The sequence below is a fragment of the Spermophilus citellus genome, assembly GCF_964194105.1.
Source record: "Spermophilus citellus genome assembly, chromosome: X".
NCBI lineage: Eukaryota > Metazoa > Chordata > Mammalia > Rodentia > Sciuridae > Spermophilus > Spermophilus citellus.
The window spans coordinates 27,361,890-27,380,949 of NC_138190.1; the positions used below are offsets into that span (position 1 = coordinate 27,361,890).

Here is a 19,060-nt window from a genome sequence, read left to right on the forward strand (position 1 = left end):
GGGCCTTGGATTTTACTCTGCAGCAAAAAGACTGTCTAAAGTATGGTAGGCTAGAGGCACACAATCTGATGTGTTTTAGAAATATGACTGGAGCAGCATTTACAAGAATGGATTTATTTGAAACTAGATTAAATACAAGGAAACCATTCATTCACACCTATCAACAAACATTCAATCAGAGATTGCCTTTGGTTCTATGTATCTATTTATGAAACTTGGATATAAATGTATATTTATCTTTTGAAGTTATATGAATTAGATATTTATTGATCATAAACATGCAAGGGAAAAATCATCCCCAATATTTTGACATTCACTAAGAAATTAATATACCCCCTGTCTTAATACTAACAATAAGTAACATGTAAAGTGGCATTATTTTGCCTAATTTGCTCATGAAAGACAGCTGGCAGTACGTATGGTAAATTGAGTGCCAAGAATAAGGTAGGCACTCAATAAATATTAGTTAAATAAATATCAGTTTGGCAGAATTACTTGACTTGGTAGGTTGTGTCCAGTTTAGAACCCAAGTCAATCTCAGGCACTGTCCAGTTACTATACCTACAGATCACTATAACTTCTAAAAGGCCAGCTCTTCCCATAGAGACTTTTCGGTCATAAACAATCGGAAACACAATACCTTATAAAGACATACAGAACATAGCCTAAATCACCATGACATTTTGTTCAATAAGTGATGCATGTTCCCATATAATAGAAATGGATCATAGTCTGGTGGATTGCATTAAACCATCCCTTTTACCCTGAATGATGGACTTATTAATTTATAAGGCTTATCCCTTGATTAAGTCTGGAAATGATACACAGGGCTTCAGGACATGGAGGGCTTGTTAAAGGTTGAATGCTGGCATTTAAAACCCTTTTATTTTGCAATAATTATAGATTCACAGGAAGTTGAAAATATATGCTGAGCTGGTTTGTGCAAACTTCAGCTTACCTAACCCAATGTTGTCAGCATCTTCAACTATAGTATAGTATCTGTAAAACCCAGAGTGGATTCAGAATTTACCAGATGTATCTGCATTCATTTGTGTCTCTTTGTGTCTGTATCAACAGTTCCATGCAACAATAAAACTTTGTTTTTTATGTAACAAAACAAAATATATAATGAGTTTATAATCAATGTACTACTATATAGAACACCTCCTTCCCCATTCTTAACCCATGGCAACCAGCAATCTGTTTATAATATCTGTAATTTTATCACAACAATGTTCAATAAAAGGAATAACAGTATATAATATATCGATATATATATATATTTTTTTTTTCACTCAGCATTTTTCTTCTAAGATCCACTGGAGCTGGGTGTGGTGGTGCATGCTTATAATCCCTGCAGCTTGGGAGGATGAGGCAGGAGTATTTTGAGTTCAAAGCCAGCCTCAGAAATGGCAAGGCACTGAGGAACTCATTGAGACCCTGTCTCTAAAGAAAATACAAAATAGGGCTGGGAATGTGCCTCAGTGGTAGAGTACCCCAAGTTCAATTCCAGGTACCCCCATACCCTCCAAAGAAAAAGCACTGAGTAGTACTTCATGGTATGGCTGTATCATGTTTTAAAAGTTATCCATTTGTGGACAGTAGAGTTGTTTTCATTTTCTGATTATTACATTCATGAACAGGATTTGAGTGAACATAAATTTCTATTTTCTGAGATATATGCTCAAGAGCACAAGTCATATGATTATTACATATATAATTTTAGGGGCAACTCCCAAATTGTCTTCTAGAGTGACTGGAGCATTTTATATTTCCACCAGCAACGTATGAAAGATTTAATCTTACTACATCCTTGTTAGCTTTTAGTATTGTCACCATTTTTTTTCTTTTAAGCTTTAACCATTCTGATAGGTGCATAGTGAAAACCATTGTATTTTTAATTTCCATTTCTCTAATGGCTAGTGATATTGAACATCTTTTTGTGTACTTATTTGCCATCCTTATATCTTCCTCTGCAATATGTCCTTTCAGGCCTTTTCCTTATTTTCTAAAAGGATTGTTTTTGTTTTAGGATTTGGTTTAGAGTGAACTTTATATATTTTATTTTTATTTTTTTATTTATTTTTTATTTTTTTTATTGGTTGTTCATAACTTTACAAAGCTCTTGACATATCATACTTCATACATTAGATTGAAGTGGGTTATGAATCCCCAATTTTACCCCAAATGCAGATTGCAGAATCACTTCGGTTACACGGTTAGTCCTTTGAGAGCTCACAAAGAAAGATGAAGAAAAGAAAAAAGACATGGATTAAAAATAGTAAAAATATAAACCATCAACCAAAATACTCTAGAGTAAAAGGGAATATAATAAGTCAAAGAAGGGTAGGGGGAACCTAATGGATGAAAAGCAATTTTACTTACTTACATAGGTTAAGCTTCAACCAGAACTAAAATACTTTTGTTGTTGTACAAAATATTCATAAATTACAAATTATCATTATTATTATATAATATATTAATATGTATAAATAGCTATTAATGACAGCTTTCATTAAAGTGTTAAATAGGAACTTACTCCAAATATTGAGAAAACTTTGGTTCTAGGGAAACAATGATGAGCACAATATTTGAGGATTCATGGAACTTATCATATGCTCTGAGCAACTAGTATGAATTATTACACACATACATTTGGAATCCTAACAGTGCTGTGTCTTATAGACTGATTTTATGTAGTAAGAAAATTTCATCTACCAGGGAACTCTGATGCCTTGTGAGTGGAAAATAGTGCTATCTAGGTGAAAAAAGAGAAACAGAGAAGCATAGTTTCTAGACAAATAGAAAAGCATGTGCAAAAGCCCTGAAGTGGAAAGAAGCAAGGACTATTTTTACAAAAGTAAGTCAGTAAAGTAATAAGTCAGAAAAAGCATGATGGAAGATGAGACAAAATAGGTAGGCAGTGTCTAGGCCTTGTTTATTTAGCTTCTTTTTATCTTGTTTTTTCTAATAGCCAAGATAAAGTAATAAAGTGATTAAATGGATGATCATAAATTCAAAATTGACTGAGTGAATAAATTTTAGAGAATGGATTAGAGGGAAGGGGGAACAGGCAATTCTGAGCAGCCAGGAAGGAAATGGCTGCTGTATGCCTCATGAAAAAAACTAGATTGGGTAATTGTAGAGGAGAAGAAAAAAATTGAATGAAATGATATCTGGGGATAAAATCCACAACAAATGCCAATGGTTTAGGCATAAGCAAACATGAGAGATCAGAGTTTCAAAGATGAATTAGGTAATTGGCCTGTGAAACCTCAATGAATGACATCAACATCCAATGATAAAGAGAAGGATGGGAAAGGATCAGATTTCATTGGATGGAGGAAAGTTCCATTTTAAACATTGCTATGGTTTGGATATCTGTTGTTCCCAAAAACACATATGTGAGATAATGCAAGAAAGTACAAAGGTGAAATGATTAGATTATGAGGGTTGTAACACAATCAGTGGCTTAATCCACTCAAATAGATTAACCGGGTGGTTACTAAAGGCAGGTAGGATGTAGCTGGAGAAGGTAGGTCACTGGGGGGATGTCTTAGGGACTTATATTTTCTTCCTGGTGAGTGGAGTACTCTCTCTGTTTCTGGGTGCCATGTTCCAAACTGCTTTCTTTGAGCACTTCATTCAACCATGGTGTTCTGTGTCACCTCTAGCCCAGAGCTATGAAGTTGGCCTACCATGGACTGAACCTCTGAAACCATGAGCCAAAATAAACTTTCCCTACTATACATTGTTCTTGTAAGGTCTTTTGATCACAGCAGTGTAAAAGCTGACTAAAGTAAACATTCAGAATAAAGATGCCTTTGTCACATATGAATGGAAATATCAAATTATAGTTCTGAAATTTATTGGAGAAAACTGAGTTAGAGGTAAACCTGGTTAGTTATCTGCAAATAAGTATTAATACTATAGATGTGGGTATAATGACCAAGAAAAAGATTAGAGAATCACACTAGGATTTGCTCCCCCAAAACTGTAATGTTTAAATGTAGAGAGATCAGTCTGTCATGCAGACTGAAGAGAAACACCACCCCAAACCAGAAAAACACAGTGCACAGATGTCTAAAGAAGACAATATTCTTAAGTGTGAATAGTCAATATTAATCACAGCTGCAAGTTCAAGAAAGATGAAGAAGAAATTTTGTCAATTGGTTTTAGCAACTTGAAGTTCTTCCCTTCACTTGAACTTAGTAGGGTAAGGCATGAATAGAAAGCATTAAATTTTAAGGAAAAAGAAAAAAATATTGCTTATATTTACTCCAATTAATGTATATAAAGAACAGAAAAAAGGCAATGCCTCATTTTATTTTTGTATTTTTACCATGATAGAAATGAAAATTTTATTTTCTTAAAACATTATGAAAAAAGGAACCACTAATAGAGTTATACCCCATGCTTAATATTAAAATAATATGACTAATATAATCTTAAAGAATTAATAACATAACATTAAATTAACATTATCCATTATAATTGGAGAATGGCATATGGACATAATAAATTGTTTTCCTTTTATTTTCCTGTGTTGTAATATTTTTTTATATTTTCCAAATGGAAGAACTGATTTAGTATTGTTCTAGTCACAATTTAAATGATTTTATAAATATGAGTAAAGACAAATACTTTCATATTTAAACCACTTAATTTCTAAGTAATACATGTGTATGTTTGCATATGTCACAGAAATAGAGAGATCTATGCACATAGTAATATTGAAATAAATGAACTAAATTTGTTTAATTCACCATACTGCCATGAAGATTTTTTTTTTCCTAGAAAAATAGCATTCACACAATCTTAACTCATCTCATACACTAGGGAAATCAAAGAGAGAGAATATGGAATTAAGATGAAAAAAAATTGTGTGTGTGTGTGTGTGTGTGTTTGTGTATGATTCCCTTTTTAAAAAAATTATACATCTTAGTGTTACTTATGGCAATAAATTATAAAAAATAGCATTTGTGTATTTAATACTGTAGAACAGTACTATATTTGGTGGAATCATCATTCCATTGTTTGTAAATTAACATAATGCACATCTGAAAATGTATTTTTAGCATGAGATTTATTTCCATAGCTTATCCAAATATTAATGACTTCATAGTTAAGAAATAAAAAATACACATTTTAAATAAGAGTTAAAATTTATATTATCCATTTTTTTACTAGCCAGTTACTGGACAATATTAACAACTGTATCATGAAAACCAGACATGACAATCATCAAGTTTTTAGGAAAATAAATCAGTGAGGATTATTTCTGATGCCCACTTACTTCCCACTCTCATCTATGCATCTAGACTCATTCTGCTCTATTGTGATTTTCAATTATCATTTAATGTGTAGATACATGTACATACATGTCTCTTGATGAAAATAAAATTGCTTATGAAGTCAAATAAAATCTGAATACTATTTCTGACCTTAGAAATGGGATAACCATTGTCAACATTTTTGTGTGGGATGCACGCTGCTTAATGACAGGGGACTAATGTGCTTCATAGCCTAATGCTCACTCTCTGTTTCTGGTGTACTCTAGAATTGTATATTGTACATTATATACACATACACAATATACAAGTATGTACAACACTGTCTATAATCAACACAAAGTAAAATGAAAAATTAGTTTGTTAAAAAGCAAAAATTATAGTGATTTACATAAAATCCTATTTATGCAAAGTAGTACTCAAAATAGTACTTGTTCTTACTGTCATATTAATCTATGCAAATTATTTTTGTAGAATATTACTAAACTGTAGTCATGTGGACCAAGTTCTCAGTTTTCTGTTCATGTAGCACAGTTTTCTGTACATCACTGAAATAAAATTGGAAGGAAAAACTAGTGAGACCATAAGGAAGCTAGCTATAGATACTTTTAAACAGAGCTGTATTAGTTACTTCGTTTGATGTTTTTCATATTCACATGGTGTGAAGATTGAGATAGGAATAAAATCATAAAACAAGTTAATTATTATAGATATCACCACACACAGCTCCCTGTGAGTATCTGGAGCATGAACGAACAGTTTTTCAGTACACCTTAGTTTTTATCTAAGAAAATGTATTGTACCAAGGTCCATAGTAAACATGTAAGCAAACCAAAAATTACTATAACTTTTTTCACAAAACATTCTCAATGGAACATGTTTAGTTCTTGCGAGAAGATATTATGATTCTTGCCATTTTGTTTTATTTCATCCTTTTAAGATTCCCTCCAAACCTGAGAGAATGTGGCAACTGAGAGTTTAAGGATCTTTAATCTTACTATCATTGTGCCACTTTTCAAATACTGACTCTGCCACATATCAGCTGAGCTACCTTAGGCAAATTACTTAACCTCTCAGTACCTCATTTTCATCTGTTCAATATAGATGAATATATTCCCCACCTCCTACAGTTATATGGCAATTATCTGAGCTACATGTGATGCACTCAGAGAAGTGCCTGACACTTAGTATATAAGCATGATAAATGGCATATATATATCACTGAAGATTAGATAAATCTGGAATAGTGCTATGCACATACAAGGTAATATCAATAGCTATATATGTAGGAGAAATCAATGCCTCATTAATCCTTGTCTTTGCATGACTACCCCTTCCACTCATCCTATAATCCACAATTCCATATGCTCATTCTCTAAGGACTATTTATAAAGGTAGATAATTCAATGAAAACTTCCATAATAATATCATTCGTAAATAATCATTTATGTTTGATTTGTGCCACACTTTATAACTCTCTTGACATTTTATAGCTGTTGTATACCTATATGTGTGTGTGTGTGTGTGTGTGTGTTCTCTGACTTACAGAGTTGTAATTTCATAAAAGGCTGAGAGAACACAGCAGGTGTTCAAAAATGCTTAGTTAGAAGCAAGTAAAAATGTAATGGTGAAAAATTTGCTCAATATCTTATTAATATTCTATCTAGTCCTACTTCCCCAAAAGCTAACTGATAAGTACATTATACTCATCCATGACTAAATTTCAATTACTCAAATGCCTTCTACCTCTTCAGTGTGATTCTGGTTTTATTTAAACTGAATTGTCAATGTTTTCTATGTATTTTCACCATTTTTGCCGATTTAAGAATAATCAACTCTACTAATGGTTCTCAAGAATTTTTAGACATTTCTCCAATAAGCATCTATATTAACTAAAACAGCATTAAATAAAGTGCAAAGTTACCTTGTCATATCTGTGCAATTCTGTATTCTCTAAAGGATGATTTTTCATATTACTTAACAACTCTGACTGAGCAATTGAAATTCAGACTATGATAAATGTTTTACACTGAAGGCTCATTTCATTATACAGTAGTCAGTTGAAATGGGGTTTCCGAAAAAGGTATTTTTAGGAAGTGCAGAGTACAGGAAAAAGCGGAATATATTATACAATTTAAATATTTATTGAAGCTTTTCTACTAAGGCAATATTTTGGTGATATCCCACTGAAATAGCAATGTGGAAAAGGAAATTGGGGTAAATAGATGGCAGAGACTGTGGAAACCAAGACACCTGGTGCTGAAAGTAAGTTCCTCATTCACAAAGTCATTAAATTGGAGATTGAAAGCAACAGCCCTCTTTACAGAAATATTATTTGCTTACAATTTTATCACTCTATCTAGATGTTTTCTCTCTGATTTTTTTAGAATGTTTTTGTCTTCCTAATTGAATTCCTGACTTTCTTTTTTTCATGCTGTAGATTTTTCTAACTGGTCTCATCCATTCTATGGCTCACTCATTTTAATCCCCAATAATAACTTCATTTCTAGGCTGCAGATCCCCATAACCACAGTTCTCACATTCTCCATCAAAAAGCTCAGCATCACCATCCCTAATCCTTCCCATCATTCCAGTTTCCCTTCCAATTTTCTTGTAAATGGCACTATTATGCACCAAATTCTACATGTCATGGAGGATGCTGCATACAATTGAACACCAATTGCTATTGATTCTCTCTCATAGAAAAATCCTTATTAGACATACTTCTTTCACCTCCAGTGCCACCATTCTAGTCAAAACCACCTTCTTCTGCACTTGGGGGAGCTATGAAAATAGCTTCAGATTGGAAGCCCTTCATCTACCCTTAGCACTTCCTAATCCTTTCTTAATAAAACTTATATTCTTTAAAAATGTGAATATGTTCATATCAGGGTTCTGCCTAAAACTCATGAAATGCTGTTCAGTGCTTGTGTAAAAACAAAAATAATTCCCATGACCTTTAAGGCTTCCTGTTCAGACAATTGGACCCCAGCCTGCCCTTTAAGCTACAGGCTTGTTTCACACTCTCCCTCACTCACCATTCACTAGTAAAACTGACTCTCTTATATTTTTCCTCATACCAGTTTTCACTCTCACAAATGTCGCCCTCTCTGAGTGGAACATTTTCTGAGTGGAAAATAATTCCCTAATTCTATTTTTCTTCTTATTTTGACATCCTTTTCTCAGGAAGACCTCCTCAATTTCTAAGACTAATCTAGAGCTCAATATTATACATTCTTATAACAATGTGGTCTTTACTCTGTAGGTCTTATCCCAAATAGGCAATTTAAATATTTAAATAGTATGAACATATTAATATGCACATCCTCCTCTAAAGTAAATCTTTATGAATTTGCTTGTTTAGAAGATTATCTCCAGAGTACAGCATAGCCTTAGCACAAAATTGGCAATTGAGATATATATATATATATATATATATATATATATATATATATATATATAAATTTGATATATATATTAATTGCATGGATTAATATATATTAATGAATGGATGGATAACAAATCATCAGCTATAGGTTCTTCTTTAAATAATGATCATCCAAAACCACACAATACAAACTTTATGGAGCCACTGCTTTTGATATTTTATTTCGGAATTTATTTTGAGAGCAAATCTATTTCCAGACATTTAAAGTAAAACATTGCAAAGGCCTTAAGCTTGAGCAAAGTGAACCCTTTTGATAACACTTGGTGCACTATGACACAGCCCATTAGAGACAGGGTGTGTACACCTAATCCAAAGGAATCCTCCAGCTCTTCAGCAGCTGTTCACATGGCTCCTGCCCTGCCCTTCAGCCTCTACTAAATCAGGATTCCTCAGCTGTCTGAGCTTCCCGTAAGCTCTTTAAGTTAACCACCTAGGAGCCAACATTGCTTATGCTCTTTTAAGTGTAATTTCCCCTTTTCTTTCTCAGTTATGTGATAGCAACTGTGATTTGTCACATTCACTGATAATTTTTTCACTCTCCCAACCATTTTGATAATATTTTGTCCAATCAGTCCATCAATTTAATCCTAACACTGCCTTCTTAAGCACCAACCTAAAAGCAAATTACTCAACTTTCTTTTGATGAAAATACTTGTGCAGTTCTGATTATGTGATTTTTTTTCTATTTTATTCTTTTAATACATCCCCACACAGTTTCCAAAGCTAAAATCTGTACTTGTAACAGTGTGCTGACTCCCTTGCCCTTTAAGTCAGCACTTAGGCTAAGGTAATGTTGTTACTGTAATCTGATAAAGGAGGAGGCAAGTTGTGTGCAAATAAAGATGAGTGCCAAGAATGGGCAAAAAGCTACTGATGTTTATGCCCTTTTATAGTCCTGATTCGGTGACAGTCAAGCCAAAAAAAACAGAATGGGAAAGCGGGGGAGCAATTTCAAACAAAAGCTTAGGAGAAAGTAAAAACTTTTAAAAAGGTGACCCCTTTATTTGCCCATAATATGGAACCATATAGAACACTATAATGCTAATTGTGCTCAATTAATAATGGTCTTTTAAAAGCAAATTTGGAAAGAAAATATGTCTAAAAGTTGAAGCTAAATTGACAAAAGACTGTGTAACTTTAGCATATGTGAATTCCTCATTGTTGTACTCATGTGATTTACATATTTATTTAATATAAACTAAAAACATGAAAATTCAAATCTCTGCTTATTTTGGAGCTTAGAAAATTATTTTAACCCTCTTTGAAACCCATTTAGCTATCTACGTCCTTCTTTTATCACATGGATAAATATTGGCTTGAATAATGAATGCAATTTAATGTTCCTCCTATTCATCAAAGCCACCACATTCTTCCACTTAAAACAGACAAAATACATAAACTAAAATGAAGTGAATAATTAAGATAGAGGCAAAGCTCTTATTCAGATTTTTAAAAACTTGAACAGAAGCATGATGACAGTAAATATGTTAAACTAGCCATAAATATATTCCAACTCTCAAATTTCGCATAAACATCAGTTTTTCAACATTTTAAATTTATGAAAAATTAATTCCTTAAAATTATATGGATTCAAAATATTGAGTTAAGAATTCAGGAGGAGTCATTTATGAACGACAGAAACAACAGCAGCAACGTTTTATCAGTGTACCAAAGAAATGACAGCTTCATTCCTGCTACAGGATAACTGTTGATTCTCCCTCACTTTCCATTAGTGAAGAATAGTGTGCATAATTACAGAATGAAAGTGAGGCATTGAGGCAGAAGGCAAAAAATAATAAAGGAGGAAGAGGAAGAAATTGATTTCTAAATCCAATGCTGACTGCTAGGAATGCCTGTTTTCTCAGGGCTTAATACTATGCAAAGCCAAATTTCAAGATTGTAGGACCCCAGAAAATGGTTGGTTGTATTCACCTTCCCAGATATTTTGAATGAATGATATCAGATTAAAATACTTAAAATGGTAGACTTCTGGAAATTCTGATATCCCCTTTTGAATATAAAAGTAACTGATATTTGTGAATCACTTATATGCAAATCATAGTTTCCAGATTAACAGGAAAATACTTTAAAATAAAGACTCTAAATGCTTAAAATGGCAGCCTTTATGGAAGAAGAGAACTATGAGTACTGCCCTTTGATTTTTTTCAGGGGTGATTGTATGGCCATGACATGAAGATTCTTTTAAGCATGAGCCACAGGGATCATTTCCTTTCCTTATCCTCATCTGTCTTCTGTGAATTTGTGGTAGAGAAATTTCAGGTTCCCTTAAAATACTGGAGCCAATATGTTTATTGTAATTTTTAGTTTATTTTGCCATATTCAGGGAATTAATAATGAATGAGGAAAGAGAAAGACTATATATACTCTGGGTGTTAAAGTGTTTCACAATCTCTGATTTATAAGATCACATTTAATATTATAATATGCTGCAGCATAAGGGGAAAAGGAACTTTCATTCCCAAACTCCAGAAAAAAGTAAGCCAAATTATTTTATCTGTTAATCTTGAAACAATATTTGCACAGAAGTGATTCACAAATATCAATTACTCTTCTATTTAAAAGGGGGTATCAGAATTTCTGGAAAACATGTTAACTTCTAATATTAAGTAGAGGGAGATTGAAATTTTACACAGTTTTTAGAAAGGAGTCTATGTGTGATACAAGTAGTCAAAACCCTCAAAAATTGAGAAAATACTAAATATATACTATACTATCACCATTTTAACTTAATATGACATTGCCATTTTCACTTTCATATTTGCACTAAAATAGAGTTTGAAACTCGAAAGATGTTTCAATATTTTATATTGTGAAATTCCAAGGAAGTTTCACTAACAGATGCTGTAAGCAGAGAAAAAGTGAAGACCACAAAATGTTTGTTTGCTGATATAGTTTTGAAGATCAGCATGCTGCACAGAACGTGCTATCTAAAAAGAAATATTTTCATGAAACTCTGCTATGAAACTTGGTTGCATTTAATAAAAAAGTCTTACTTCCCATACTCCATTCTATGACTTTCCCAACAAAATTTTTCAATATGAGCCTACTGCCTTGATAAAAGAACACAAACCTCCTAGGACTATAGCAGGACTTTGTGAGATAGAAAACCATTGCCTCTCTCTGAATCCAATCAAAACTTGAGTGTACTGTATAAAAATAAACCAAGGTCATCATTATTCCTTGTCATTGTGATTTGGCTCGCCTTCAAATTACATACCCTGTATATCTGAAATAACTGTACCGCCTCCATTAACTGAGTTTGACATCACTTTAATCAATGTATCTTTTCAGAATGAAAGGCAGAAATGTCAAATTCCTACCATTATAAATTCTCTTAACTCTCTAATCTGCATTAAATAAAAGGCTGTCTTTGAGAAATAATATATGCTTTAAATAAATATAACTAGCATCAATTTTATTTTAAAATGTAACTAGGACAAGATTCAACCCTAACAAATTTCTCCAAACAGAGGTGATAGCCCATGAAACTCTTAAAGCTTCACTTGTAGGGACCCCTCCCAAGACGTATCTAATTTTTTAATTCATATTTTAATATTATTTTTCTTAAAAGAGCTCCCCCAATTGTATAGTCATAAATCCTGAGTTTTCATGGTTTGTTCTATTTTACTACTCAGAGAATATTTATGTCTTATTGATCAATTTCTTACAAAATAATGTTTACAATAGAAAATTTAAAAAAAGATGAAAAGAAAATCATCTCTAAGTAGAGATTAGTTTCTAATCAATTTTAGTTAATATATCTTAGAAAACTACTCTGTGGTTTAAATGTGTATGTATGTGTGTGTGTGTGTGTGTGTGTGTGTGTGTACACACACACACACACACACACACACACACATATTCCCATACAAAAATACTATGTTTCTTGTATTTGCAATGAAATAAACAATAATTTGATGAAAAAATGATAAAACATGCTTAATGAGTTAGGGAAATATTAGAATTTAAGTTGAAAAGAGAAGAAAAGTTTGGGAAATCACTTTGATTTGCTCTTTAGACACATTCATAATAAGATAAAGCAGAAATTTTAAAATCACCTGATTCTTCCAACACAGGGAAGATTTTAATCTCTTTATTTAAACCACAGAAGTGGCTAAGTACTTGACAATTTGTTTTATGCAGTAAATGATTTTGTCTATAAAGATTTTGAACAAGTAACACAGGACTGAAGAGGAAGGTGTACTAGTATTTCTACCCAAATCATGAATTTTCTGTTTCAGTACTGTATAGCTGGAATAGAGTCAAGTACTATGTTTTTCATAAATAACTTAAATTTGCATAAAGTATTTTAAAAAATTAATATCACATGATATATTCTAATGTATTTTCTATAATATGCCATATTACACAAAAATCTTATTAAATTAAAAAGTATATCATCAACTTGGAACTGCAATCTCTCTTTCATAGTTAACATGCCTTTAAAAGATTCTACAAGTGATATTCTAATAGATGTTTTTGTTAGGTCTCAAGATGGTTTGCATCTTTAAAAAAAAGCTCAGTAAAATATCTATTTTCAGTTAATCATTTGATTAATCCTTTGCAATTCATAATTTGAGAAATTCTAAGAGTAAGTGATATGCATGTTAATATAGTGACCTCTTTTAAATGGTAATAATTTTAGTTAAATAACAGCCAAATGTACTGTTTTAAATTTTTCAAACTAAGACAATTTTAAAAATTGTATTCAAATGTCAAAAACCCAACTAATAATATCTTGTTCAACAGTAAAACTCAATGTATAATATAACCTTGAGAATATCTTCCTTTTGTCTTAAACCTATTGTCAAGTTACATAAGCATTACTTGATGGTTTTAAAATGCACTATAGTAAAAGTCCTACAGGGCATGTCCCAAAAAGGTTATCTTTCTTCAAACTTTAAGAATTTAAAATCTTACTTGAATACCTATGACAGAGGAGTGTAAGGTTGCTTTGCTTCATAACAGAATTTTATCTTTGAAATTCTTTCAGAATTCCTCTAAGTAATAATAAATTATCTTAATTTTGTAGAATTAATCATCACCAGTAATTAATTTTGATAGCATTATAAATTAATGATATGATAGAAATAAATACCAAATAAAAATGTGCATGTGTGTGTTGTGTGTTTTTGTGTGTATGTGTGTGTGTGGTATACCGTGAAGAATATCTCTATCTATCTATCTATCTATCTACCTATCTATCTATTTATCTGGCTTTATAATGGTGGTCATAGAACAGCTTTTCAATTAGAAAGCAATACTGATGCTCAGTAAAGACATTTAAGATGAAAATGATATAAATGTTATACTATAAAATCTGTTATCCAATGTAAATAAATGGACAATGTTAATTTATTTACAGAAACTTTTTATGAGTTTGTTTTCAGTGTTTTTCTAGAATTTGCGAAGCATTACTTATTTGGAGAGATTTATTTATTTCGTTCTTAATTATAGGCATTGTCCTCATGTCTATTTCAGAATAACTATAATCCACAAGTCAAAAATAGGGGAAAAATATAATCTCCTTCATCCTTCTCTTTGGGACACACTGTCCTCATCATGTATTATTTTTATGTACTTCTATTATGGTTGCATTACAGTTGACTTAAATTCTTCATTAGTCATTATAGCTTTCTTAAAAATAAACAAATTAGTCACATTTTTAAAAGATGATATATCATGAGCTATGTAATGTTTTAAATAATCAATAAAAAAATAAAAATAAAAAATAAAATAAAGAAAAAAATGTAAAAAAAAAAGCCTAACTATAAAGTTTCAGTGAAATGCTAGGTCATGAAAAACATGAAATACCATGATGACTTTACTGCAAAATATGATCAGAAGTCTCAAGTTTTTGTTACTTCCTAAATAAAAGACTTTCAGGTTAATTGGCAGCACATATTTACATTACTTAAAGAATTCTCATGATGTGTGACAGAAAAGAGCACTCAAAATTTTGCAAATAATATGAGAAAGTAACTTGGAAATTAAATCTTTATCAATATTTTTGCACATGTTATTTATCCATCACGATTTTTTAAAATTTCCCCCCCATGATATGCCTGATATATCATTTTCTAAACTTTAGGTTTCCATGTCATTCCCATTCAGCAGTTAGTTCACTGAGAATGTCAGGTCATTACCATTCATGTAACCATTACTAAATATAGAAGCATCAATCAAAATAATAATCCAGATTCACAAACTACTTTAGAGCAATCAAAATAGTCTGTTACATACACTCAAAGCTAGTTATGCATATTCTATTCCTTCAGTGGTTTCTTAAATAAGAAAGATATGTTTATTTTATTGCAAAGATAATAACTCAACTCTACCTAATTTCTATTGAATTTTTCCCAGTGAGAAACATCTACACCTGAATATATACATAAACATATATTATAAAGTATACCGAAGATAACATTTATGTTTATTCACAAACTAGTGTAATAATTTAAAACCATTCTGCCTAATCAGTGAGCTTGTCACAAACTAAACTTATGCTACAATTAAAGATATTTTAAAATTATTTTGTACTTACAACAGTCCTCTATTTCTTCCCACCAAAGCATTTGGAAAAAGAAGTATTTGTCGAAGCAGCGATAGAAATCTTGGTAAAAATTTCTTCCAACTTTATTGCTCTAGTAGGCTTAGGAATGAGAAACCAATAAACTTCAGCAGCCTTGAAAAAAATAACACTTCAGTTTTCCTATTCGTTTTTCTCTGAAAGCAATTGCCTCCAAGATCTGAGTCCTGTAGAGGGAAAGTGAGTGATCCTAACACTGAGTGAGTCAACATAGTAACTGATGCCAGGATTTTGTAGAGGCCTCTGGATATTTCAAATTCCAGGACCTGCGCACAAGCAAGTGACCCGCCTTTTCTCTCAAGTTGGTTTCCCATAATAGGACTGCCCATGGATACTACATATAAGGTTGTGCTTCCAGCATGGCAAGTCCTGCAAATTGAAATAATGCTCAACTGTGTTCTGATTAACATCCAAGCCAAAATAGCACAGTGGACATAATTCTTGCTCCCAAAGTCCTCTAAATGCAAAATCTCTTCAGTACAGAGGAGGAACAATAATTTTCTGTAACTTTTATGTAAATTTCTAGAATAACCGAGCAGAAATCTTGATCCAGAATTAACTTTTAAATGCCTTGCCTTTTCCCCCCTCCTTTTAACAACAGAAAAAAAATTCACTCTACTGAACAAAAAGAAATGTCCCAAATAATCTATGCATTTGTTATGAATCTCCTGTCTACCACAGTCAATTTTTACCCTTGGGATCCAATCAAAAGTCATGTATTGATGATGCCAACAGTCGGAATAAGAGAAGCAGCAGCAGAATGTAACAGCTGAGTTCTGAAGGCAGTATGTGAGTGGGTCTCATGGGACAAGTTTTCTTCTCAAATAAAGAGCACTCTTATAATGGAATGAAGAAATCCTCCTAAAATGCTAAATTTTACTTGTGGATTATGATAAAACTTCTTCACTAGAAAATTATTCTTTATTTAATTTCTTTGATGCCAATTATTAAAGTCATTCTTTTAAACAGTGAGTTAATGACAACTAAATGGTTCTCAAAAAAGTTTTTCTTTCTGTGTTTAAGTGAACACAGTTGCAATATGTCATTCATCAGGTTTATAAATCATTCTTTGCCAATAAAAGGCTTCTTTGTCTTCTAATTATATTTTATGCAACAAGTGAGCTCAATATTTATAGAGAACATCAGAAACACTTTTTAGAAAGATATTTATTTTGTAATTATAATGATCCCCACTAAATTATTTGAGTGCTATTTTTGGTATCATTTCTTACAGTGGCAGATACATTTTCTATGTCAATCATTCAATTGCTTAGCATAGAAAGAGAAAAAAATATATGGGGAAAAATGACACTGAATCTTACTAAGATTTTTGCCTTAATAGTTAATTATACATTTTATATTTTTCAATGTCATCATCATAAAATTGCCACTGATCACCAAATCACATGTAAACTAACGGATGAAGCCTAACTTTAATTGTAGATATTAGTATTTAAATTATTATTATAAAAATGGACTGAAACATTCATTCCCATATTTAATCTCATTTTCTCTCCCTAGTTTGGTTATTTATATATGCACATAAGCAAAATTTCAAAACAAAACGAGAAAAAAAAGTTTTAGGACTGACTATGATCCAATTTTGCAATTTAACATCATTGTCTTCCTGCACTGTAAGCTCCTTTACATCTTGTCCTATGAGTTTTATATATACACAAACCCACCTTTAGGGTTTACCATTATATATATAGTTTACCATTCCACTATATATAGTTTACCATTCCACCAACCAGCAGCAATAGCATCATAAATGAACTTCTTAGAAATGACAAGTACATGTGAATTCTGGAAAATCAGAAACTCTGGGGGCAGGAGCTAGCAGTCTGTGATTCACAGGTGATTCTAATATTTGGTCAACTATGAGAAAACCTGAAGTACATGGTTCTAAAAACAACTGTGGTTCCATTTATACAAAAACATGCTCTAGGTAATACCTGAAGTACAAAACAATGATTGAATTTTGACTATCCTCAGGTAAATTTTAATTATCTTTCAGGTTTAGTCATAATCATAACTTATTTATTACCTGTAATAATTTCTACATTTTGTATAATACATACACTTCCCTTAAGATTTTATAACATAGGTGAGTAAACATACTTAAAATAACTGGAAAAAGTGAAAGTCATGTAAAATAACATGTAGTACTAACACAGTGAATTTTCCAATTCAGATCATGTCACTATTATCCTGTGACCCTTAATCACTTATTGCTTTCATTTTAATAGTCTTCACAATAACTATATCTGGAAGGTCTTAGGGGCCCAATTATAAAAGTCACTAACCAAGGAATTTGCTCAGGTTCCCCATGTTAATAATTGGCACAGCAGAATTTTTAAAAATTTATTTAGCTTTTTGTTTCAAAGTAAATATAAATCCCCAAGAAGTTGCAAAGATAGTATAGAGATACTCCATATACTCTTCAGTCAGATTCTCCCAAAGGAGCAAACTATAACTATACACAACTATGATACAATATCAATCCAGGAAACTGACATTGATATTATGCATGTGTATAGTTTATGTCATTTTATCACAACTACACAGAACTGTTTCATCTTTATAAAGACTTTCCTCATGTTATCCCTTTAGTCATATCATCCACCCTCCTCAATCATCCCTAAATTTTGTCACCAACTCATTTGTTCTCCATCATGTCATTTCAAGAATGTTAAATAATTGAATCAGTTGTGACTTTCTGAGATTGTCTGTTTTTCCCACTCAGCATTCTCAAGTTTCATTAAAGTTGTTACCAATGGCTTGTTTACACTTACCGTTAAATAGTATGTCATGGTATAGATGTTCTATGATTTGTTTAACCATTCATCTTCTATAGGGGATTGCAGCTATTTCCAAGTTTTTGCTAGTGAAAATATAGCTGCAAAAAATGTCACATATAATTTTCCTTTGATTTCTTTGGAATAATGTTGAAGAATGAAATTATTTGGCCTCATTATGGCAAATATATGTTTAATTTTTTAAAGACATTGACAAAACATTTTCCACATTTTACATATCTACCAGCAATGTGCAAGTGATCCAGTTTTTCCAAATTCTCACCTATATTTGGTGTTCTTAATTTTATATTATTATATTCTTTATTCTTATGTATGTAGAGATACATCATGACGGTTTTAATTTGAAATTCCCTAATGGTTAATGTCATTCAACATCTTTATATGTGTTTGCCATGTGAATGCATTTTTTCCAAAGCTTTATTTTTTATTTTTTTTTTGTAGTTGTAGATGGACAGCATGTCTTTATTTTATTTGTTTAATTTTACGTGGTGCTAAGGAAATAACCAAGTGCCTCACATGTGCTAGGCAAGCATTCTGACACTAAGCCCCAGCCCCAGCCCATAAATTTTATTTTATTGTGATAAGAACACATGTTTAACATGAGTTTTACACTCTTATTTTTTAAACTGTAGAATCCAGTATTATTGACTATAGGTATAGTGTTGTACAGTTACCAGATCTCTAGAACTTATTCATTTTGCAAAAGTGAAATTTTATATCCATTGATTAGAAACTCCCCATTTCCTCCTTCCTCAGAAATACAACCTCCAGTGAAGTGTCTGTTAATATCTTTCATTCATTCTCTAATTATATATCTTTCTTTTTTTACTGCTGAGTTTTGAGAGCTTTTTATGCATTCTGGATATGAATCTTTGTTCGATATATAGTTCAC

The 19,060-nt window shown here is 31.7% G+C and overlaps 1 protein-coding gene across 6 annotated transcripts in view; it reads right to left on the bottom strand.

Moving 5' to 3' along the window:
* DMD (dystrophin) overlaps nucleotides 1-19,060 on the bottom strand; it is a gene marked incomplete at its 3' end in the record, with an annotated part of 2,539,585 nt that overhangs the window by 2,065,515 nt on the left and 455,010 nt on the right. For 2 of the 6 annotated variants that reach the window (XM_081277783.1, XM_081277779.1), the window contains exon 1: nucleotides 15,305-15,553. The exons of the other annotated variants lie outside the window; for them this stretch is intronic. In XM_081277783.1, the coding sequence (XP_081133909.1) occupies nucleotides 15,305-15,335 (31 nt within the window). In that variant the 5' untranslated portion in view covers nucleotides 15,336-15,553. Of the gene's footprint in view, nucleotides 1-15,304; nucleotides 15,554-19,060 lie in introns of those variants that run through there. 6 annotated transcript variants of the gene reach the window in all.